The sequence below is a fragment of the Acanthopagrus latus genome, chromosome 5, assembly GCF_904848185.1.
Source record: "Acanthopagrus latus isolate v.2019 chromosome 5, fAcaLat1.1, whole genome shotgun sequence".
Taxonomy (NCBI): Eukaryota; Metazoa; Chordata; class Actinopteri; order Spariformes; family Sparidae; genus Acanthopagrus; species Acanthopagrus latus.
The window spans coordinates 11,300,319-11,324,139 of NC_051043.1; the positions used below are offsets into that span (position 1 = coordinate 11,300,319).

General features: G+C 44.4%; 4 protein-coding genes across 4 annotated transcripts; 2 read left to right on the forward strand and 2 right to left on the reverse strand.

Annotated features, from left to right (window-relative positions):
- The first annotated feature begins 1,412 nt into the window (after positions 1–1,412).
- Positions 1,413–6,201, forward strand: LOC119019442 (neurofilament medium polypeptide-like). Its single transcript, XM_037098005.1, has 4 exons — positions 1,413–2,499; positions 3,807–4,006; positions 4,097–4,221; positions 4,311–6,201. Exons 1-4 carry the CDS (start codon positions 1,749–1,751, stop codon positions 5,578–5,580), a joined length of 2,346 nt encoding a protein of 781 aa, XP_036953900.1. The 5' UTR covers positions 1,413–1,748; the 3' UTR covers positions 5,581–6,201.
- Positions 6,202–7,621: 1,420 nt separating this feature from the next.
- thoc5 (THO complex 5) lies at positions 7,622–15,311 on the reverse strand. Its single transcript, XM_037096901.1, has 20 exons — positions 15,150–15,311; positions 14,792–14,893; positions 14,452–14,595; positions 14,144–14,257; positions 13,683–13,780; positions 13,066–13,212; positions 12,843–12,957; positions 12,481–12,613; positions 12,298–12,375; positions 12,104–12,147; positions 11,340–11,439; positions 9,411–9,519; positions 9,195–9,296; positions 8,996–9,092; positions 8,802–8,913; positions 8,609–8,712; positions 8,408–8,495; positions 8,197–8,312; positions 7,928–8,118; positions 7,622–7,823 (listed from the first exon to the last, which is right to left on the reverse strand). The coding sequence occupies exons 2-20, from the start codon at positions 14,885–14,887 to the stop codon at positions 7,760–7,762; spliced, it is 2,052 nt and encodes a 683-aa protein (XP_036952796.1). The 5' UTR covers positions 14,888–14,893; positions 15,150–15,311; the 3' UTR covers positions 7,622–7,759.
- Positions 15,312–15,685: 374 nt separating this feature from the next.
- tfip11 (tuftelin interacting protein 11) lies at positions 15,686–20,675 on the reverse strand. Its single transcript, XM_037096897.1, has 15 exons — positions 20,536–20,675; positions 19,895–20,108; positions 19,459–19,624; positions 19,214–19,370; positions 18,960–19,087; positions 18,675–18,836; positions 18,272–18,463; positions 17,968–18,147; positions 17,735–17,869; positions 17,542–17,645; positions 17,260–17,428; positions 16,895–17,138; positions 16,629–16,771; positions 16,338–16,503; positions 15,686–16,185 (listed from the first exon to the last, which is right to left on the reverse strand). The coding sequence occupies exons 2-15, from the start codon at positions 20,104–20,106 to the stop codon at positions 15,839–15,841; spliced, it is 2,505 nt and encodes an 834-aa protein (XP_036952792.1). The 5' UTR covers positions 20,107–20,108; positions 20,536–20,675; the 3' UTR covers positions 15,686–15,838.
- A 510-nt stretch (positions 20,676–21,185) lies between these two features.
- srrd (SRR1 domain containing) lies at positions 21,186–23,819 on the forward strand. Its single transcript, XM_037096902.1, is given in 7 exon segments — positions 21,186–21,465; positions 21,787–21,827; positions 21,909–21,966; positions 21,968–22,064; positions 22,162–22,260; positions 23,230–23,381; positions 23,463–23,819. Coding segments are annotated over 7 exon segments (837 nt in total). The 5' UTR covers positions 21,186–21,316; the 3' UTR covers positions 23,704–23,819.
- Positions 23,820–23,821: the final 2 nt, after the last annotated feature.

Consider the following 23,821-nt stretch of genomic DNA (forward strand, 5'->3'; position numbering starts at 1 on the left):
CTCTTTAATACCCAGTCTGCTTTGATTGGTCAGCTCACACACGCCTGACCCAGCACTGCTTATCTGGTCTCTGGTCAGCTCTGTGGTGTTTTCAGCTTCCAGTGAGCTTCACTTCCACTGTGAATGGGGCATAAATTATGCAAATGCTGACATGGTGTTGTCATGGAGTCACATAATTATAGGGACCACTGACAAAGCTTTTGAGGCACTTTAGGAGCACTGTTTTCTACTTTTTAACTTTCAAGACCTTTTACATGCACACAGACTGACTGTAACTCATCTATGTCCACGTGTGCCATCATTCCCACTTAAAATAGCCTAGCAAAAGATGGAACTGCCGGAAAGGCAAACAGTTTTGGATTTAAAATGTTTATGGCTCCCTAAATTCTTTTCAACCTGTGCTGAAGTTTACAGAGGTTTACACCACGGGGTTTAATGCAGCAGTGACTGTGTTAATTCAAATTATCTAAATTTTTTAATAAAAACACTTATGGCTGCCGCCAGTGTATCAATAATCGTATCACAAGAAAAGGCATGACCCTAATTGCCTCAGCTCTATTTGAAGGGATTTGAAGACTTTAAACACATATGACACCATCGCTGGAGGACAGGCTAAGGACTTGGGTGTCACACAGTCCCTGGGGTGTCATTGGGCTGACGACACACATGTCCACAGGGTTGAAGAATGGCTGATGCAGATAAATGACTGTGTGCTGATCCATCTATTCTTCAACACACATCTCAGAAGAAAGACTCCATTCTCCCTGCTCCTTTAAGGTATGCAGCGTAAACTCACTCACCCTGAGTTTGAGTAATCAATAGGTGCTGTACGTGCTCTTCAGATCTGGTCCTCTCCTCAGATCAGCAGGCAGCTTGGTTTGGATTTTTGTGAATGCTGTATCATCGGAGCTCAGTGCGTATCCTGCACTATAAAGTGGCTGTTTATGCTGCTGCTGCTGTTTTTGGTTTTTATGTCAGTGCTGTCACATGTTAGGCTTGGCCTGCGACCAAGTCTGCACAGCTGGAGATCTTCAGCAACAAAAATCAGAAACCGAGAGATGAAACGTTTCATTTGAAGTGTAAAGGGGAAAATAAACCTTTTGTGTGTGTGTGTGTGAGGGAGAGAGAGAGAGAAAGAGAGAGAGAGAGAGACTGTCAATGGCCCAGCAGTTGAGTTGAGTCTCAGGGGGTTTGGCATGGATCTGCAAACTCACACTGCAGCAGTACAGCTACAGAGAGCATCAGCAGAACACACTGCTCACTACACAATCACTTCACATAGACACAAATAAAGAAAGCCACAACAACACAGTTGTTTGAAAAAATATAATTCATTTTATTATCTAATGAAAGCCTTCGGCAGTTTGGAATAGGCCTGAAAATGAGCCTACTTATGTTAAAGTCATTGAGCATACAGGCAACATTTTTTCCCGGTGTTTTTTATGCGTAAAATATATTTTGAAAAAAAGCAGTGAAAAGTGGTGATTTCATGAAACTAACAGCTAGATTTAAACATTTAAAAGATTTAAATAAAATACACCTCATTAACAACTTCAATGAAAATACTCATCACCAACCAGGTGCTACACGGATTACAATGAATAGATTCGTGCGCAGGGAGTAGTTTTCTGTAGAAAAGCTATCTCTTTAAATAGTGTGTCCTGGTGCTGACTAGTGAGTTTTCCCTCCCTCCTATATAAGCCCAGCGCTCCCCCTCCTGCTGCAGTCACTTCTCCGGCCCGGCCATCATGAGTTACTCGGTAGAGCAGCACCTCTTCGGCCCGACCTCGTACCGCAAGGCACGGCCTGCCTCCGTGTCCTCCAGCGGCTTCCACTCCCAGCGCCGCCGCCTCACCTACAGCCAGCCGTCCTCCGCCGACAGCCTGGAAACATTTAACGGCGATATGACGCGGAGGAGCGAGAAGGAGATCCTGCAGACTCTCAATGACCGGTTCGCCGGCTACATCGACAAGGTGCGCAACCTGGAGATGCACAACCGCAACCTGGAGGCGGAGGCGGCAGCTCTGCGGCAGAGCCAGGCGGGACGCGCCTCCGTCGGGGAGCACTACGAGCGAGAACTCGGCGACCTGAGGGGTCTCCTGCAGCAGCTGACCGGGGAGAAGGCCCGTGCGGCTCTGGAGCACGAGCACCTGGAGGAGGACATCCAGCACCTGAGGGCGAGGCTGGAGGACGAGGCGCGGAACCGGGAAGAGTTGGAGGCTGCCGCCCGCACCATGAAGAAGTACGTTGAGGAGTGCCGGCTGGCGCGGCTGGAGCTGGACAAGAAGCACCGCTCCCTGGAGGAGGAGGACGCTTTTCTGAGGAAGAACCACGAGGAAGAAGTGGCCGAGCTCCTCGCGCAGATTCAGGGCGCGCAGGTGAGCTTCGATGTGCGAGACACGCTGAAGGCGGACGTCACCGGCGCACTGCGAGAGATCCGCTCACAGCTGGACACCCATGCGTCCAAGAGCTCAAGGCACACCGAGGAGTGGTTCAAGGGTGAGTGTGGTGAAAATGGCAAAGTTTCTTAAAAAGTCTTTTATTCTTTGAATCACAGAGAGACTTAATTGTGCAACATAGTGCGTGTTCTCTGTCCGTGGTGCTGAAGTCTGAGGTCACCTCCCTGGGATTAACCCTTTAAATGAGGCTGTAGCCCATAGTTGTTATCATGTCGAAGGTGAGTTCAGGTCACTGAGCAGGGGCCTGCAGGGTCACCCACTGAGACTATCAACACTGTGCTGCATTGTGCTGACGGACTAACAGATCCCAGCAACCTGCCTGATTGCAAACTTTAACAAAAGAGATTTAATTCAATTCATTTATGGGTTACAGTCAAATAAAGCAAGTCCAGGCAGATTAATTGAGCAGAACATGTGCAGAGATCAAGATTCAAACAGCATGACCTCCAGTTTAAGGTGATGCGACTCTCCTTGGGTGCATCTTTGCCGCAGAATGACAATCTTTACTTACAGCAAGCACTGCAGGAGCGAGACGGCACACTGAGAGGAGACTATGATTAATTTGCACTCTCACTGTGGGTAACAGTGGGTGTGTTCTTGCCAGCGCCCCATGTACACTCTGATTTGTGTTTATCACCCAAAAACCGGAACCTCTGCAAATAGAATCGTCGTCTCAAGGTCACAAGCAGATCAGACGGCCCTCCCTTTGACAGTCATCCTGTCTGATGTCGTGACTGGAGGTAACCAAGGCCACAGCAGTGAGTTATTAATGCAGATATGATGGATAGGTTTACTGAGGCGAGGCAGTAACTGAGACGTCACCCTGTGAGAATCCTCCTCTCAGTGATACCGCAAGATCCGATACCCACAGAGCTGCAGACCTTTGTGGTTCAACACACACACAATCCGCACCCTCGAAGGCCTTGAAGGGGTTTATCTGACAACTGCACGTCACAGAATTTAACGATCTGTGGATCGACCCTCGCCGTACATCCACATGCTGACTTGATATAAGCGGTGAAAGGTGCAAACAGGATGACCTTTCCCTGCTTGGTGTCCAGCTGACTGCAGCAATGTGGCTCATTCATGCTTGGAAGAGGGAGGGAGCTGAGTCAGACGCCTGCCTGACAGACGGACACTGTCAAGGTTACTCAGGCTCCCAGTGGCTCTGTGAGGCCTTGTGGACAGAGGGCAGGTCAAGTGTCTCAGGAAGTTAGAGCAAAGATGCATGCACACGGGCCGAGTCAGAATACTGATTTTGTCACATCAAGCTGATTCAGGGACCAAGCCCAGACATGGCACATATGATTTATAAAAAAATATCCTTTTTTTATGTCATTCCCGCAGTGCGTATGGAGCATCTGTCTGATGCTGCAAGGTCTAACCAGGACGCCCTTCGCGGCACCAAGGAAGAGATCGCAGAGTACCGCCGCCAGCTCCAGAGCCGCACCATTGAGCTGGAGACTCTCCGAGGAACCAAGGAGTCACTGGAGAGGCAACGCATGGAGAGTGAAGACAGACACAACGACGACCTCAACTCACTACAGGCAGGAAATCAACACAGACATCTCACATGTTACACATGACGTGCACATTCGTGAGTATGACCTGTGAGGTTGCATGTTGTCATGTTGCAGGAGACCATCAATCAGCTGGATAACGAGCTGAAAACCACCAAATGGGAGATGGCCAGCCAGCTGAAAGACTACCAGGAGCTGCTGAACGTGAAGATGGCTCTAGACATTGAGATCGCAGCTTATAGGTCGGTCAGAGGATGAAACCACACATAATTAAATAGATTCTCTGGCTATTGACATTTTCACTGAGTGTGCGTCTATGTCTTTAAAACAGGAAGTTGCTGGAGGGAGAGGAGAATCGCTTCGTGTCGGGAGGAAGTCCGTACTCCTACCTGGAAAGCAGGCTCTTCAAGGTGAAAGGAGAAGAGATCTCAGATACAGTCATCGTGGAGGAACAGACGGATGAGACGCAGGTGACAGAGGTGACAGAGGAGGCAGAGGAGGAGGAAGAAGAGGGTAAGAAAGAGGGAGAGGAAGAAGAAGAGGCAGGCGAGGAAGAAGAGCAAGGTGAGGAAACCAAAGAAGAGGAGGGAGAGGGCGAGGAAGGAGAAGAGAAGGAGGAGGAAGGAGAGGCCGCAGAAGAGGAGGAGGAGAAGGAGGAAGAGAAAGGAGAGGAAGCGAAGGAAGAGGAGAAGGGAGAGGATGAGGAGGCTGCAGAGGAGGAAGAGAAGTCCAAATCTCCAGAAAAGGCTGCGTCACCTCCTTCAAAATCCCCTCAACCTAAATCTCCTGCCGTCAAATCACCAGAATCTAAATCACCAGAATCTAAATCCCCAGCAGCCAAATCCCCGATGCCCAAATCACCTGCGAAGTCGCCTGCAGTCAAATCCCCCGCAGGAGACGAGTCAAAGTCACCTGCACCAAAGTCACCTGTGTCAAAATCCCCACCCAGCAAATCCCCTGAATCTAAATCTCCTCCTCCCAAGACCCCTGAAACAAAGTCTCCAGAGAAAGAGAAGGCCAAGCCTGTCGCTGCCAAAGATGCCCCTAAAGAGGAGAAGAAAGAGGAGAAGCCTGAGCCCGTCAAGGAGGAAAAGAAGGAGAAAGAGCAACCTGTAAAGGAGGAGAAGAAGCAGGAGCCAAAGGAGAAGGAGCCAGAGAAGGCAGACAAACCTGAGGCAAAAAAAGAGAGCAAAGCAGATGACGCGTCAAAGGCGGACGACAAAGCTGCTCCTCCCAGCAAACCCGCAGAGGACAAACCTGCCCCTAAACCTGAGCCTAAAGAGAGCGCTCCCCCTGCAAAGGAGGAGAAACCCTCTGCTCCCAAACCAGAGAAGGCAGAGCCTGAGGCAAAGCCTGCCCCCAAAGCAGAGCCCGAGAAAACCGAGGCCAAGAAGGAGGAGAAGAAGCCAGAGGAGAAGCCCGCACCTAAAGCCGAACCCCCGAAAACAGACAGCAAGAAAGAAGAGAAGAAACCAGTGGAGAAAAAGGAGGCTAGTAAAGAAGAAAGTAAGGAGGTGAAGGAAGAAGGGAAGGCTGAGAAGGCTGAGAAATCCTCTGGTACTGAGTCTAAGGAGAGCAAAGACGAGAAGGCCAAGAAGTAAGACTGTGAACCAGGGCATGAGAGGAGACGGTGGAGATGCCAAAGAACTATGAGGGAGTACAAGAGCAGGAGAAAGCAGATGGGCACTTTAATGTTCAACGCAAAGCAGGTAATGGTATGTAAGCAATAGTGATTTCTGTAGCAAATAATCCCCGGCTCCCTACGTATGGCCATTACACCCCATCGATGCTTCTGATGTATGACTGTAGTGAATGCAGAATGCTCTAAACTCTTTATCTGAATGTGACAACTGCCCTTAATAAATAACAAGTGCATTTAAACTGAATCCCGCTGATGGGACGCAGGGGCCTGCTGTACCTAAACAAGCCTTCCAAGGGTAGAGATGTCAAAACAATGTCAAGCTAAAGATTGTGACAGATATATAAAGTATAAAGATGTATATTTAAGCAGATACAAATGTCTATTATATTTACAGATACATGAGTAAAGAAAGACTTGAATTTTTGCTTGTTGTGCACCTTAATGCAGCTTCTCCTGACAGGTGAGCTGCAGTGTCTCACTCTTCTGGTCTGCAATGCTAGGACAATGATGACTGTGCTATGTATAAACTGCTGAGAATATGCAATATGAAACAGATAAATAAAGAATGAAAAAAAAAAAATCAAACACAAGAGGCTGTTTCTTAACGTGTTTTCACTGCCCCCACTCTGACCTTAGAGGAGATTTGTGGATGTGTCGAGCTTATCATACGAGGTCCATGAGGCCGAAAGGTAGATGCTGCTTCTCATGGCACTGCATTGCGGCTGAGAGGAGCTGTACCCACCCAGCGCACCCTTCCTCACATCCCAGAGACCACGCTCATGTATTAATCAGGAGCAGCGCTGCTCGCTCGCACAGAACAGAATCCATTTCCCTTCAATTTGCCACCTTTTCCTCGCTGCAAAAAAGTTAACTTCTCACACTGAAGCAGTGATTTTGTAATGATTTAACCACTCCCACATTCACTCATTATTATGAGTTCATAATTAAAATTATAATTAATTATGTTATAGATTATCATGAGTTAAGATATCACTTTGCAAAATTAGTGAGGAAATACAAATCCCCTGTTGTCTTTGGTCATGACTTCGATTTCAGTCTTTGGCAGAAAAGGTGGAGCTTAATTTCTCCTGTGACTCACTGAGAGCAGCAGCGTCATTCCTGTCGATTAAAAGCAGTTCAATTGACGGCACTGACAAACTTGTTTTGCAGACAGAACACCGACATTGGAAAGGCTTTGGCTGACATTGGAAGGATTTCTCCCCTGGCATGATTTCAGGGTCCCCTTTCCATGAAATGCGATTGCATTGCATCTGATAGATGGCTTTACATTAATGGGATCGGCAGCTAACAGGTGGTTGTTTCTTCTGCTCATTTCAGTGCATCTGAGCAGTGCCTTTTCCACCAAGCTTTCCTGAAATCACATCACTTCTGACTGCACTCAGCAGGCTTAAAGAATTGAACTGCTGCACATCTTTCTGTATCTAGAGACAGGCATCAGTAACAGTCCTTGTTTGCAGTAATGTTTCCACCATCAAAGTCCAAGAGAAATCCACATCAGTGGTCTTGAGTTCTCCTTCCAATGATTTACATCCTTGTATATAAATCTATGAGTCAATTTATGACTGGATTAGGTCACATCCTGCTGGATTTGCCCTCTAAACAAGCAAACAAGAGGAATCATTTTGTCAAACACTTTTGTCAACTGCTGCTAATTCATGATAAAATTAAAGCAATACTTAATGAATTACAGCACCTGAATAACAGCATGTTTTTTCCTTCAATTAAAGCAACTGGGATGATAAATGGAAGGTCAAAGGCTGACAATACACGAAATATCATATTCCATTGACAGAATACACTTGGGAAATGACTCAGCATGCTGCAGCGCTGAACCATAATGGCATAATAATCAGGTAGTGCAGACGACACCTATAAATAGAGCAGCACGAAAAGAGGTGAGGGTAGAAGGGAAGGCGGAGAAATGAAACAGACACAACAAAGCATGGGCGTAACAGCTTTAAATAGACCAGATACACTCATTTAAGAAAATGTTGTTTTTTTTATTTTCAAACTGTTACAAAGACTTAAAAAGAGATGTTTGTGAGTCAAAAAGTCACAAATGTAAGCTTCAGGGAGTTTAAAGATGTAGAGTACACTGGAGAGAAACATGAACAGATTTAGCGGTGACTGAAGAAACCCTGAGGATGATTGTATTTGAAAGGCTTCAGGCGATTTGGACCCCTGTGAAAGAGGGAAAGATGTCAAAGATACAGTAAATCTACTCAGATATGAATGTGTGCAAAGAGTTTACTTTCTCCTTCTATTGAACATATGTGCACTCGTACCTGACAGTGCGCAAGCACATCTTTTCTCTGGGAAACTCTCTTGGTCCCTCCACGCCGTCGTCTTGACCTTCAGTCTCCAGATACACATCCAGGCAGACGCACAAGCGTGAAATCTGATTGGTCAGGAGCTGGTGTCCTGGACGGGGTCCCTGTAGTTCACTTTTGAACACATTGACCTCGCTTTCCATGGCCTACACAAGGAACAGGTGAGTTATTTGGTGCCTCCAAAATCTAGACCTAGAAGTTATTACATCAAAAAATGTTCATACGCGTAGGTTGTCGTCAGTGCGTCCACTGCGCTCTCCCTTCCAGCTGAGGCAGAGGGAGAAAAGAGGAGAGACTGCTGGGTAACGGGGACTCAGCACCACAGCGGCATGGAGACGAGCTGGGGAAGAAAAAGATCGAAGAAGGTCATTTATGAAATAGGATAAGAAAACATTTTGAATATTGGCTGATTCTTTTATCACTTCTACTATTTACCTGTGCCCCGCTCCACTACAGTCATAAAGTACAGATCAGTCTCCTTTGCCAGACCGGCATCAGTCACATGACGTGTATAAGGTAGACCCTATCAAGGAAGACATGATGACAGTGTCATGTGCTGCATGGGGTGATTTTCGAATGCATCAATTTATTAAAGGTGATTTCAGATTGTGTGCATGTGTTTCTCCATGTGTATACCATGTAGTCTTCGTGGGTGATGGTGGTCCAGCGAGCTAAACGTGACATGATCTTAGCAGGAAAGAGGTGCTGACACTCACTGGAGACGGGGATAATGCTGTGCTCTGAAGACACAAGCACAAACAATATCAGTCAAAATCATCTTTATCTTTTTAAGGAGTATTCAATGTGTAGTCATTAAAATGAGATCTACCTAAAGAGGCAAATTGTTTGTGCAAAGCCAGGCGGGACTGGACCCGTCCCCTCAGCAGCTTCATGGTGCTCTCCATTTGGCTGGCACTCAGAGAACTGCCCACACGCACACCCTGGAAAACAAGAGCAACATGATGAGGCCACAAATAACAGAAAATGTGCTCATCTCAGATAAAACTTGATCTCAACACAAACCTCTGAAGAATCTTTGGGAAAATGGAGTCCTCCCAGAGTCTGAACCCACATGTAGGGGTGGCCCAGCTCATCCACATAATCCACAAAGGAAACAATCCTAAAAGCAAATTAAGGGTTAATTCTGATGGACTTTCGTTAAATTCAATGATCTGATTGGCAATTAATCTTCTTATTTGTTCTCATTGTTTGACATCCTCACCCGACTTTATCAAACTGGTAGCGATTAGCTGGATTTGGTGTTTCACGTCCATGGTCGCCAGTGTAGAGACAGCTGAGCAGAGTATCTGATTTCAGCAGATCCCTGCAGAAGAAGACATCATTAGACTCTCCCTTCAGGGACAAAGAGAGGGAGACAAATGCTCTATATATACACACACAGACACAAAGACAGAAACACACACACATTTAGACTCACCCGGCACTGATGGCTGTGCTGAGGTCTGTGGAGGTGGAGACCTTGGTCTTGACTGTCATAATGTTCAGATTCATCAGATAGTAGAAGTAGAGGTGGAGGATGCTGCCATCTGTGGAGACATGATAGGTAACACACTGATGAACTAATCCATTACTAGCTGAATTCAATACTCCCTTTACCCCGCAGCTCTTTTCATTAATCCTCCCAGTGAACGTCCCCCAGGGTTTACTTTAGACTGCAGCGCATTAGAAAGAGATAACAGGGTGTGGACAAGATGATAGCTTGCAGCACCCATGGGATGCATACTATGCTGACGGTCATCTTTCACACGCCTGTCTCTGCAGTCTCAGGAAACCCAGTGACACTCTGTCACTCACAGGCACCTATCCTGCTCAGCCTTTTGCTTCTACTGCAGCAAACTGACTGCTGCAGCTGGCAGCAGTGAAGATAACTGGGGAGAGGGGAGGCACTCGAAATAAAAGCAGAAGTTGGAGAGAGACTGGTGATGAGAAAATATGCTTACAGCATGTGGTAGGTGCTGCGGACCCACGCTGCTGCAAGCGTCTCTCTCACCTCTCTCCCTTTAGGTAGAGTTACGCCTGCAATGCAGATCTCGCCATAAGCGGTCACTATTCCTTTTATTGCCAGCAGAGGGAACACATGGGTCAAGTGGTGTCATGACATCATAGCGCAGGTCAGGGTTGCTTTATTTCACAAACTATCTGGTAGATATAGAGTTACCACAATACAGAGTGCAACTACGGTCACATTACAGGGAAAGTAACACACTTAATTTGTAAATATTTGGGCCTAAATGCTCAGCTTAAAGTAAGTATGGATCAATCTGACTTTTTCAGTCCCAAACACCTATACCTGGGATTTGGCTATCAGCCAATACGAAACACTGATACAATACCACTGTTTCAAGATATAACATGTAACATTTCTGCATTAAAATGTCTTAAAATAAATACACCTTTGTTATAATTTTTTGTTGAGTCAGGTTCTTACATTATCACAAATGTTTATAACAATGTTCAAATCCAGAATAATACACTAGTTTGTTTAAGGTGTTAACAGTGCGTTTCACTTGGTCGGCTCAAACTTTTGGAATAGATTCAGAGAGTGAGGAAGCGAAACAGAGACAAAATGTGACTAACAAGATTAAACTTTACCTCATCTGCAAACATTTGTGCATGATGAAGATGGACTGTTTGCCAACAAGTCAGTTTGAAGGAACTCTAACGACTCTTTAACACGAACAAACTGACCTGATTCCACGTTTCACTTCTCTCTCATTAATTCTTCCGTTCTCGCAGACTAGTCGCTGTGTTGTTCACTGTTTAGTTATCAGAGTGGTGAGGAGGATTGACAGCCAGCCAATCGTATGCTGAGTCTAGGACACTGCCGTCAAATTTTAGCCAATATGGAACAGGAAAGCATAGCAAAAGTTTCCATGAAAAAATAAATAAATTATTTTGTTCGTAGCTCATTGTTCTCATTCAGTCAGTCAGTCACCTTTGGCTTACCTTCAGTACATTTCAATTTAATTTTAAGGTGGATATACACATTATCCACTGTTGTGTTGTCTAAAAATACACATAATCATGAAGTTGCAGCTATGTATTTGCCTCAAACTACAGTGTTATGTTGACCGTTAGCCATTAACCTTAAACAATGTTGTACCGTCTGACTGAACGAACGAACGAACGATATGAAAGATTGTTCCTGCCAAACTGACCGATGGGGACTGAATCTCGGCATCGAATGATGAAATCCACCTCTGGTGTCTGAATCACGTTAAATGTGTGGCAAGTGTTTATTGACCATAAGCAGCCAAACTCCCTCCTCCTTACTTCAAGCAAAATCACAGAATTATTTGGTGCAGACACTAAAAATGTCACTCATCAATAATGTACAATGAGTTACCTTTACACTTGAGATCCAAGCAGAGGGACAGAGGATGCCTTTTCAGCATTTCCTTTCTTTTCTCATCCAGCTGGCCACCAGTAGTCGGCCGCCTCCTCTTCTGTCAACCAGACAAGAAAAAGCAATGGAAACAAGAGATGAAAAGAAAGAATGAAAAACAAAGCACATGTTTGACATTGTGGTATATCAAATAAATCTGAAATACAATTTGAATCAAATTTCAGCTGCTTACAGGAGAAACATGATAGTCAATTAGCATCGCTAGCACTTTAGCCCTCTACTATTACAGGTGAAAAGGAGGAAGCAGCAGTTCAAAGGAAGGCTGGAGTTGTACAAAAAACGGAAAAAGAAGGCGTTGTTTTGATGAGCCATTTGAAGGCCCAAACCGAGGTTGCAACAAAATGTAAATAAATTATTCCCAATTCTGTAAATTTAGAAAATACTCATTTACAGCACACATAGACAAACAACTATCAACCTCATGACGGAAAGGACTGTTTGGGTGCTGAGTGTGCATGCATGAGGTGGGCTCACGTTACAGTCACCTAGCCATTCTTGGCAAAAATTTCCCAGAAACCCTCAGCTGGCTTGTCCGGATGCAGGAGGCGATCGATAACTGCTGCACCTCGACCTGCCAGACCACACTGTGTGGCGGCCAAGGCTTCAGGGACAGTTTGTGTTGTTGTTGCAGATATGGGTATATTAAGAAGTCACTGAACCCACTGACCTGAGTGTGTCTGTGTTTGTGCACAAGTGTGGCTCACCGTTTTCTCTTGCTCCTCCTCTGCATCTGAATCACTCTCGTCATCTGGATGAAACCACAAAACATACCATTCTATCAATTTCTGTTTGGGATGCATCCCTTACTGGAGTGTAAAAGAAAAATGAGCTGCAGAAAAAAGCACATGTGCACATGCTGTATATGTGATGGCAGGCATTTTTATTCGAGTGTTTCTACCTTGGGAGTCTTCCGGAGGTTTGGACAGGGCCTTGGCCTCATCTACATCACCACTAATGGAGACAGTCAGGTTCTTGTCTGAAATGGAAAAACAGAAACAAATGAATGACACTCTGGGCTTTCTTCCCATTAGTTCAGTCTTAATTTTGTCTTGAAACAGGATATTCTGTCACGATTACTTACCACAGGCCTGGCCATAGGCATTGGCTTGAACAAACAAGACATAGAGAGGTGGAGGCAGATGGCGGGCAACCTCTGTCTGTTTCTGAATCTGTTCAAATGGCATGGACAGGTACTGCTGCACTGGGAGAGAGGCCTGGGAAGGAAGAGAGCATACCATCATTCAGACAATACATACATGGTGTCCATTGGTGGTACAGCAGCTGAGACCTTCACCTCAAGGAACACAAAAGCTTAATGGGACTTGAGGAATCAACAACACAGTTTCTTAGCAAAATCAGTGCTCCAAGCTGCTGAGACTGGAACACAAGGGTGTGGTCCAATCAAAACTGTCATGTATCATGGCAGCCAGATAGTTGTTATACCTGCATGATGGCATTGAGTCCTGGCTGCAAGCTGGTCAGATGTTCCTTCTTCACCTCGATGCTCTTCTGGATCTTCTCCTTTGTTGCCAGTGACTCTTTGTATTTCTCAGCCAGCCTGTAATCAAGCATAGAGTTTTAATGGATGCTTTGAATTCCCAAAAAATTATGACTTTTTTTTTTTATTTAACCACAGCATGCTAATAACATAAGGAAGTTTGCATACCTCTTCCTCTGTTCAAGCTCCCAGTCTAGACGTGCCAGTGTGAGTTGGTGGGGATCATTTGTAGTTAGGTGGGGCCTGGAAATTTCTGCTGGCGCCTCCTGGTAAAACTCCTCCTCAGACACCAAGTCGATATCCTCATGTTTAGACCTGGGTTAGGAAAAGGTATGTTAACGAAGGCTTTTGAGCTGCGATCTGAAAGGCGCTATATAAATAAAACGCATTAATATTACTTCACTTAAAGCAGGGATTTATTAAAATATTTACACAAAGCATCAACAGGAAAGTAACAAGTTGTAGTTACAAGCTTAATCCCACATGAGCAATTTTATGTATAATTGACTACACATTTTGAATATCATTTGAGGAAATCAAGTACATCAAGCTTCATATAAACGTATCTCTAACATGAAGAAACGGGGTGTTTTTACTTCTAGGGCTTACTGTGAGGCAGATGTCTATTTTAAAAGGAATTGTGGGATCTGTTTTCAGTTAAAAGGGTATCTTTTCTATTCTTCTTCTTCGATAACTTCAGTACATTTTCAAGCCTGGTAGTTTTGCTTGGTTTTAAGTCAATTCAAAGTAAAAAGCTGTAGTTTAATGAGACACTTTGTACTAACTTGAACTCCAGACACTTGCTGATCTCCTTCTGGAGATGCAAAACTTCGTACAGCAGGTTCTGTAACTGGAGGTGAAGCACATCCACTCTCTGCTTTGCCTAAAGACAAAACAAACAAAAATACAGTGATTAAGGCTTGTTTGTAAATATGACCCAGGTGACATGTAGGACAATGCACCAAGAACCAGAACTAGGATTCAATGACAACAAGGATGAGTAAGCAGGTTCTAATACCGGATCTATACATTCTAAACAAAAATAAACCCAAGGGTGCTTAAGCTTTTCTTTGCTGACAGTAGCAGCTGCAGTGGGGTGAAGCAAAGTGTTCATTGTTCAACTTGACTTTCCCACTCAGCACAAAAGTGGGCAACTGGATGAAATAGTATAAACTTCGCCTCAGCTGATGCTTCTTTTAACACCTCGTAAATATTTGACAGCATTTGAAAGACCTGTGGCAGTTACCTCATGTGTCTGGTCTCTGCCTCGCTTTAGTCGCATATGAGCCAGACGATTGAGTTTTTTCAGATTCATGAAGTGGATGCAGCTCTGCATACGTTTCTGCTCCACCTCGGCACACTGTAAACAGATGCAAATAGGTTAAACCTCACTCTTACTAGTTATGACACAGAATCAACTTCTTCAGCAGTGTGATGTATATTTACCAGTACCACAACCTGCATGTATAAAGACTTTACTGTGTGGGAATGTTCTTGTTGTTGAAGTCACAAATCATCACCTAGATAAGTTTCACCGGACTGTGTGATTCTTACCCCCTCTTTTGCTCCGTTGGCTTTAAGATCCTGGATCTCGCTCATGAGTGTAGCCAAACTCTCACATGACTCCTTGTACAGCAGGTAGTCCTGCTCAGGGTCCCTGCCGTCCAGCTCCACCTCCTCACTATACACACGCACATCCTGGCAAAGAAAAAAATAACTTACATCAATCCCTAATGTATTATTACACAAGCAGGGACTCAGACTTGTGGTCAAAGTGGTGAGTGACTCAAGTCCAGAAATTTAAAGACTGCATAAGTAACTGCTCATCTAGTAGCAGTATACGCTTAAAATGCTTTCATATGACAACCCACTCCTTCTGCTCCAAGTGTCCTACCTGCTGGTCCAATTCGCGTCCTCGCTTCATCTCCGGGGTTCCTCCTTCACTGCGGAGAACCTTGGACTTTCGCTTTTTCAGGGCGTCCGACGACATGAGTGGCTAGATAAACATGGACAGTATTTAGACTTTACACAAAGAGATAAGGGTTAGGTTTAAGCTGTGTACAGCAACATACGGGCCAATGTTTCCCTGTTAGCATGCTAGCTAATGGTAGCAGTGTAGCTCTATGATAGCTAAGGGTGACTAGCTCATTAGCTAACCGTTGTCGTTCTGAATCATAAAGGTTTTCAAATCATAAACTCCAACCCGTCGATATTTTGTGTATTTGCTTAGCTATATATAAATATCCACGTACCTCTGTGATGCAAAAAATACTTCTTAAATTCTTCTTAAACCTGCTCAATTAAACATGTACACGGTACTTTGTTACACCAAAGACCGCTGCACACAGACGGACGGAAGCCGTGACGTGCCAACCATCCTCAAACCCCTTTACCGGAAATGGAGCTAGCGGCTACACTGCCACCTGCGGTAAAAAATGTAAACACTGGTACTACAAGTCATTGAGAGACATGCTTCTCTATTGTTATTTATATTCCATACAAACATAACTATTCAAAAACATTAACAGGAGTGGATATACACTCAAAAAGGTATAGTAAAAGTAATTGTACACAAAGTACTGTTTTGTGCATACGTACACTGTCTGCCTTTAAAGTGGCATTTATTTTGAAAAGGTGGCTTTCCCTTGTTGCCTGTGTGGAATGCAAAACCTTCTGAAAGAAAGCTTATATCATATACATACATGCATTATTCTGTGTTAGTAAAGTATTTGAACATATGCAGTTATTATTCACAAATCTGACTGAAACAGAAACAAGGAAGACCAAATACATTCAAAAAGTATTTATTCACAGCTCTATTGACACTTAAAAATGTACAAAGACAACAAGGATCGGCATACTGAAGCTGCATAAAAAGCAAACTTTTGCTGTACTTATTCTCTTTTACACTTGGCCGACTGAGGAATCTGTCAGTCCGGCCTCACTTGGCCATATCTATCAGACTCTGCAGAGACGTGGGCACCCAAGTCTTCTCTCCTTGCACAAACACAACCCCTCTGTCTATGTAGATGACAATACGCCCAAATGTGTACAGCTGTTTGCCCTCGTGGCGTTTAGCAACTAAGGGCATAAAAACAATGTTGTTCTCCTCTGCCTTGGTCTGGATAAGATCTTTAAAGTTGGTCGGCACACCAGCGCTGATGCCCCTATGAGCAACACTCTCTGCATCTCTTCTCTCCTGCATCGCTTCATACTGGAAGTCCTTTCGTCTCTCTGTCTGGGTTAAATATGCAATGTTCTCCCTTGCACCAGGTTGCATATATCCACCTGTCAACATGAAAAAAGGATGAACAAATGTTGTATGTTTTGGTACAGAGAGAAAAAACAGGCTTAAATACGGAACTGATTTATATTTTTCATAAAGGAATGCTGTTTTATATTTTTAAGTACTGCTTTTTTAGACTTGGTGTGATACATACCCATGCCTGAAGACACTGCACGATTCATGATGTCCAAAGCTTCATTAAACTTCTCTTTAATGAGCGGCTGAGTCAGCAAGACGTCACTAAATATGCTTTTCCAACCCAGGTACCATTTTGTGATTTCCTCATAGTTAGGACTGTTGCTCAGCCATGAACACAGGACCTGTAAATCAACAAAACAAAGACATAAAGTAAAAAATAATGAAACATAAAAATAATAAATTGAAGGTGAGTACATCTAAAACTTTTGAGTACAATTTACTGTTAAAGTATAAAAAGTATACAGACCTGCAACCACTTCGGAAAGAAGTTTTTGTCCAGCAGGGACACAAGGCTGGAGGGAGACAGCATGCCTTCCCAGTCCATCACCCAATTAAATGGATCCATCTGCTGCTGGTGAGGGTTGATAACCAGCTCTTCCAGACAAAGGGCTGCGGAGGGAAACAGGAATCACCACATGAGGAAAAAAGTTGCAGGAAAGGCTAAGATGGCAGAAGGATACATATTCTTCCACTGCTATGGCCCATTTAGGGCTGCCACTGATGAAGACGTACCTAGTTTTGGGATGATGTTTTTCACCATGAAGGCCTCCCAAGCACCTGGTGTGAAAACGGCTTTCCAGGGCTGCAGGATGAGGCGGGCTGAGTTGTCGCTGGGATGCCAACGCTGCAAGGCGTTGGATAGTTTGCTTCTGATTGGTGGGTAAAGAGGCTCTAGACGTGACTGTAGCAGAGGAAGCCATGGGTGGATCCAGGAGTCGATGGGTACTGTGTCAGTAAGAGGGTTCCAGTTATCCACCTACCAGACAGAGAGGAATAAATACACACAAGTCAATTATAATAAATTATGAAAACAATGGAAGTTTCTCTACATTGGAGTAACTGTGTCTTTCAGTGGTTATAATCTGTATGTGTCTTGCCTCTCGCTGTAGCCGGGGTAAAATCAGCTGCTCCAACAGGTGATCCAGCATCCACAGGGGGAGAAGAGGGGCCCACACTTCCACACAGTCTACCATCGGCGTGACCATACGAGGCTGCCAGCCTGACACACATGGCCGCATCACTGGGATCCACACTTCCCACAACAGTCTGGACCAACAGAAACAGCACACATACAGTCATTTACAGAATTTAACAAATAGTCACTGAAATGTATCCATGAAAATACACAACTATTGCAATATACAAGTGTTTAAAATGACCTGTGGTAAGGATCCATGTTAGAATCTGGGCCACTTGAGAGGAGGTCTCTAGATTCAAGGATTGCTCTCCATTGGCCGATGTCTTCCAGACAATAAGAGCTGTCCTGAAATAAACAGAGAACAGTGGTCGCTCATTATTAATTAATTACAGCAAATCATTACATTCTCTAGTGGGATTATTACAAAAGCTTACCTTCAGAGGGTCCCAGGAACGAAGTTTCTCTTTCAGTAATGGATGAACAACGGCTACAGCCAGGTCTGCCAGTCCCATTGTCTTGTATTCTTCATAATAGTCTGTTTGTAAAGTCTCAAAAATCCGTGCACACTCCTGAAAAAAGAGAAGAAAGGCACAGAAACAATTCATTATCTATATGGTGTGATAACAGAGAAAGGACTAACTTAAACGGTTTGTCACTGTGTGTGCACCTGCAGGCTGGGTCCCTCCCCCGGTGCCATCTCCACAGAAGGAAAACGCTCCACCAATGCCAGAACAGCCTCCATTTTCTGGATGGAATCTTGCTCTGCATCCAGTCTGCTCTGCAAGGCTCGTGACTCGTGGCTCAGAGACACAACTACGTCTTTTTCATGCTGCAGACGTCTGGCAGACTACAGGAGGTGGTGATAACATAGCAAAAGAGAAAGACTGTCAGTATTTGACAGAAGACGTACCATAGTAACATGGAAAACACAAAATGAAGATATTTGGCAGATATGTTTGGTTCCCTTTTACCTGTAATATGTCCTGTTCTGTGAGGTCTATCAGCAGCTGCAGGTTATGTTCGAGTTCGGGAAGAGCAAAGCCAGATCCCTTCTGATCCTGAGTGGACATGCTCGGTGGACCTTCGTCTGGAACACTGTGCTTGTTGGACATCTGGCTGTAACTGTAATATACCTTTTGCTCTCTTCCAGTCATATCTATTACCTGGAGATGGAAAGAGGAAGAAAATGAGACTCAGAAAAAGAACTTACAAGAACTTACTTGATTGTGTGCTTTCACTAGTAACATTTCACCCACGGGAATGTACTGAGTGTATTATATTGCAGCCTAATTCAATGTGAGTGTGAAGATTAAAGTTGTTGTGCCCTGACAACTTTCCTGTGAGGCAGACGCAAAGAAGTCTTTTCAAACATACCTTGACCTGTGCCAACTCCCCAGCGGATGCAGCAGTACTGCGCCCTGCCACCTTGCCTTTAGCCTTCAGCTCGTCGACAGTTCTGTAGGAGTACTTGGGTTTCTTCTTTCCTCCAGGGCCTGCAGGATCCTTACGCCACTGGCCTAGCTCCTTCCGAAACTCCTACACAGACAACAATTGCGGAATCACGTTGACTAACTCTCCAATTTCACTTATGCTATATAATCTATGGGTATGTATAGCTGGAAAAAAGAAGTAAAGACAGTTTTTTTTACAGCACTATACCTTCTCCTCCTCTTCCTCGGAGTCAACCACAGGAAAATCCTGAAGAGACTGCTGGGTTCGTTCATTGCCATAAGCACCCACTGCTCCCTTGCCTTTACGAAGCTTTGCCTCAATGGGGTTTATAATACCTGTAGCAGCAAAAGGGGGTAAAGTCAGAATATACCACCTACACTCTATATCTCCTTTAAAAATAAAAAGCACACACACATCATTACTAAACATCTCACCAAAAAATAATGCTCAGCCATACCCACCTTGAGCATTCTTGCCAAGGCCTTTGCCTGGTTGGTATCCCATTTTCTGCAGAAGTTTCTGTCCAATTCCCTTTGTGTGCTTCTCCCAGCTACCAATGCCTTTACCAGACTGTATGCCACCTGCAAACCTCTGTGACTGGTTCCCCCGGAAATTACCCTAAAAAATAGAAATGATCTGCTTTGAAAAACCACTGTTAAAGAACACGCTGCAATGGGAAAAGAAAATGGAACACAACAAAATTTACCATCTGAAGTTTTTTGGGCGCAGTGCTCCGAGAAGGGGGTGGTGCTGAGGGTCCATCATCATCGGAGTCATCAGAGGCGCCTTCTCCTTTTAGCTGTTTCTCCTCAGCGGCAGACTTACGCAAACCTCCACTCACAAAGTTCACTGGAGCAGTGTAGTCTTTACTTCTTTATAAGAAAAAACAAACAAATGCACAAACAAATGAATAATTTTGCTTAAAACTGTTAAAAACTGCATGGACTATTCATCTGACTATGACAAAGATGAGGTCTATAGTCTTTGTCTAACAGGTTGGAGTTAAGATAAGGTTGGGGTCAGGTTAAGCATCTCAGAAAAGGGGTGTTTGGTTATGGAGTGGGAAACATACACTGACAGGGGAAAAGACTTTTACACATCAGGGACATTAAGGCAGCAGCGTGAATAAACCCATTCCTTACTTTTTGCCTCCAAAGCTAGGCCTCTCATCCTCATCTGAGTCTCTGTCAGCCCAGATGCCGTAGGTAGCCTGCTCTTTGGTCTGCCTGTGTCTGCGGCGGTCTGGATTGAACTCATTGGCCAGGTCCCATTCTGTCACCTCAAAGCTCTCTATCTCCACACCTTCCTCCTCCTCCTCCTCCCCTCTCCGCCCGTACAGGTGGGACATTGACATTTCTGAATATCACAATAGCAATAAAAACAGACATATGGTTGAAATGGTCTTCACTCCAATGCCAAAGTAACGTTAACGTCCTAATCAGGCTTCGTAGCCATGGACATTTGTTAATTATATCTTGCCCAAATACGAAATCAACAACAATTAGCTAAGTGTACCATATAGCTAGCTAACGCTAGGTTTATTTTTATTTCACGTAAAATATCAACATGGCAAACGATCTAATTATATAGATCACAAAATAACTTTTAGGAAACGTATCCAAACAGCTACAATTACATGGCCAGATCTTCCTCCTCGAGAAAATCAAATGTTAAGACAAGCTAACATTTATTAGCAAGGGCTAACGTTAGCTAATAAAAACAGATAACTTAACCCTTAAGCTTGTGTGCAGGGAAATTACAAAAAAAGCTTTCTCTGACTCACCTGAAAATTGTGTTATCCCTCTAACTATAGATGAAATTTGCAGTCATTCTCCTGTGGCAGTAATGGAAGGCAATTCAGCTTAAGTCAGTTAGCTTCACGCTTACTCGTTGTGCGCACGAAAACACAAGTACTTCCGGTTGTTACCACAATGTCGGCCGGTGTTGCACCAAACGTCATAACCCAAAAAAATATCGTTCCTCGGCGTGTAAGCATAACCGTGTATCGGTTTTACAGAACAAAACAAATATAAACCGGAAAATAATCCGTTTTTAGATTAACTGTGATTCAGATGGTAAAACAATATTTTAAATTATACGCAATCTCAAAGATCACATCGCGCTTTGAAATGTTAAACACACTGTGTCAGGAAGTCAATCTTTTAAGCCACTACGTATAGTTGATTTTCATCTGGGAAAGTAGCTGGACTCTTAGTAAATTAATACAATATCAATCTTTGTTAGTGACATCTTTTTCAAGCATCTCGGAAAGGTATGTCTGTCAGTCAAAGGCAGTAGTATGGAAACAATCCATAACAACATGTTCAAAAGTCCCCCCATTAACACAAACGGAGCATTTGATGTCTGTATCGGGGAAAAAACGACAATTTGAAGACGAGATGACACCACGGAACGAAGTTTTAACACCGGAAGAGGAAATATGTGTGTAACACTCAGAACGGTCCCACTTTCTGTCGCCTCTCAAGCTCAGTGCAGCGCTTTACATGAGAACCTGGTTGTCCCCGCATGTCTGTGCACACGGTGCTGTCCGTGACTGAGCAGAGATGTCGGACACCGGGGAGCAGTGGCAGGTGGCCCGGGGACGGAAAGGCGCAGCGCGGAAACCAAAAACACGTCAGGTGTCCTCACATGCGACATGCTGCCAGGATGAGCTGGACATCCAGAAAACTGTGAGACGAATAAGAGACACAGTGTAAGTTCTGGTAACAGTCAAGCAGCAGAGTCATCTTTCATCTGGATACATGTTTTCACCAAAACTCAAGAAAGTCAAGCAGCTCTTGGTGGTTCTCCTTGTTAATTATTCTTTAATATTTATTTTTCTGTTAATTCTTAGTTTTTATTTGACTGCATTCCTTGTACGATACATTCTGTACGGTATTTTACTAGTGTGACAAGAAGCAGTGCAACACCAGCTTTTATTTTTTTTAAATGATGCTTATCAATAAAAAAAATATTTGAAACAAGAATGTCCTGTAACTTTGCTCCTCCTCCTCCTCCTCCTCCTCCTCTGTAGGTCTGAGCTAAGATGCGAGGACTTCTTTCAAGAGTGGAAAAGTGAGTGTTGTCGTCACCAGATATTGTTTGTCTGGCTGTGATCTCGCAGCTCAGTGAACCTGACGCGATGTTTGTCCTCAGAGCAGACGCTGGCTGCAGGATCAGCGGCCCTCTCACATCCTCCGCAGAGCGGTGACACGGCTGGAGTGTGTGTGTTACGGCCTCGGCTCCTTCTCCTCCTGCGTCTCTGCTCGCCACCAGCTCGCCATGCTGCTGCTGCTGCTCGACGCAGCCCAGGTCAGAGGAGATGTTCATCCAGTGAGATAAGAAAAGGCTCCACACGATGAAACCCCCTGTATGACACTCTGTCTCTCTCCCCCCCCTCTGCCTCTAGATCCCTCTGAAGGACTGCTGTGTTTATGACCCTGTGTTCTCCTCTGGAGAGAGGGACGTGTTGGGAGAGCTGGGTCTGACTGTACTCACAGAAAATGAGGTCAGTTGTTGGTCACTCATATTGAAGTTTATTTTATTTTGTCAGAAAAAAAAAACAGTCAGCTGGTATTCAGTGCAGGGAACAACAGGGAAGTCCAAGTGTTGTCAGATGTTTTAGTCCAGTTGTTCATATAAATGATAAAAACTGCCAACCAGGACTCTCTCAGACAGGCATTATTTTCAAGTAATGACAGTTTGGAGCCAGCATTGGGTTATAGAGACTACAGTGAGTAAGCTGAGTGAGTTTTTGTTGTTTGGTATCTGGCCTGCTGTGAGCGTGGACTGTTTCGTAACATCTTTCCAGTGTTGTTGCTTTAAAGGAGCGTGATGGAAACTCTGGACAATCACAATTAAGAAACCACTGAACGAAGAACAAGCATTTTTGTCTAGGGCTGCACGATATTGGAAAATACATTGCGACATGAGAGCTTTCCTCCAGATTCCAGTCTGGAAAGAAATCATCTTTGAAGAATGACTGAGGTGATTTCGTAGGGGAGTGCATTGTATCAAACAATTAACTAACCAAAGCAGGCCCCTGCTTTGTTTGATACACTGGATTAAATCATGTCATATCAGACTGACTTCTGTAATAGATTTGTCATGGAAAATAAGAACTGTGCAAGTCTTGCTTTATAAAGTATAAAATATAAAGCTGCAAAGAGAGTTGCAACATTGAATTTGCCATCCTTGATATTGCACGTGCACATTGCAAGATTGGTGCTGACACGATGTATTGTGCAGCCCTCTTTTTGTCCAAAGATCAGATCCAGAACCCAAACAAGAAGAAAACACAGGCGGTCACTGCATTCTAAAGTTGATGAACAATTACAACAACTATTTTAAAAGCTAAGACAACTTTTCTCAAGCAGGTCTCAGGTCAGTGAAAGTTGATTTTAATAGCTTACTGGCTGCCTGTAAGGTAGGAAATCAGTGCTAAAACAACAGCCTTCAGTCTCACTGTGTCCTGCAGGAGGGGAAGCGTCTGGCGACCAAGCCCACACTCTTTTACCTGATGCATTGTGGGAAAGCCCTGTACAACAACCTTCTGTGGAAGAACTGGAGTACACAACATCTTCCTCTGATGATAATCATCGGAAACGGCTTCAGTGGCATGAGAGACAGGTTTGTACAAGACACAAATGAGAGAGCTTCTGTTTAAGAAATTGGAGGTGAGCTGACGTTTTCTGTCCGTCGTCCCGACAGGACAATCGAGAGAGAGTTCAAGCGGGACTACGGCTACATCACTCAGGCTGTGTCCGTGTGTGAGGAGAGACAGCTGCCCTGTCCGTCCCGACTGATTGACGTGTTCAGTGACACAGCCGTCATCACGTTTCCTACCAGCGGCCTTCAGAAACTCCCACAATCCACCTGGGAAGAGCCACCTGAACCACAGTATGAACACTGCCCTGATTTGGAAATTATTCAGAGGGAAACACAAAGATGAGACACACGGGGGACAGGAAATGGACTCTACTGTTGTTTTTGTTTGTTTGTTTTTCATAGTTTTTATTGATATAAGTGACTTTTTAAATAAATGAACTCTGCTTCATAATGAGAAATGA

What these genes read in the sequence shown, in the direction of transcription:
- LOC119019442 (XM_037098005.1), top strand. Translation starts at nt 1,749, where the DNA reads ATGAGTTACTCGGTAGAGCAGCACCTCTTCGGCCCGACCTCGTACCGC. An exon ending in ACGACCTCAACTCACTACAG is followed by an intron (nt 4,007 to 4,096) that starts GCAGGAAATCAA and finishes GTCATGTTGCAG; the next exon opens with GAGACCATCAATCAGCTGGA. An exon ending in ATTGAGATCGCAGCTTATAG is followed by an intron (nt 4,222 to 4,310) that starts GTCGGTCAGAGG and finishes TCTTTAAAACAG; the next exon opens with GAAGTTGCTGGAGGGAGAGG.
- tfip11 (XM_037096897.1), bottom strand. Translation starts at nt 20,106, where the DNA reads ATGTCAATGTCCCACCTGTACGGGCGGAGAGGGGAGGAGGAGGAGGAG. An exon ending in CCGAGGAAGAGGAGGAGAAG is followed by an intron (nt 18,837 to 18,959) that starts GTATAGTGCTGT and finishes TTGTCTGTGTAG; the next exon opens with GAGTTTCGGAAGGAGCTAGG. An exon ending in GGGAGGGACCCAGCCTGCAG is followed by an intron (nt 17,870 to 17,967) that starts GTGCACACACAG and finishes CTCTTTTTTCAG; the next exon opens with GAGTGTGCACGGATTTTTGA.
- thoc5 (XM_037096901.1), bottom strand. Translation starts at nt 14,887, where the DNA reads ATGTCGTCGGACGCCCTGAAAAAGCGAAAGTCCAAGGTTCTCCGCAGT. An exon ending in GCAGAGACCAGACACATGAG is followed by an intron (nt 13,781 to 14,143) that starts GTAACTGCCACA and finishes TTTTGTCTTTAG; the next exon opens with GCAAAGCAGAGAGTGGATGT. An exon ending in TACCAGTTTGATAAAGTCGG is followed by an intron (nt 9,093 to 9,194) that starts GTGAGGATGTCA and finishes ATTTGCTTTTAG; the next exon opens with GATTGTTTCCTTTGTGGATT.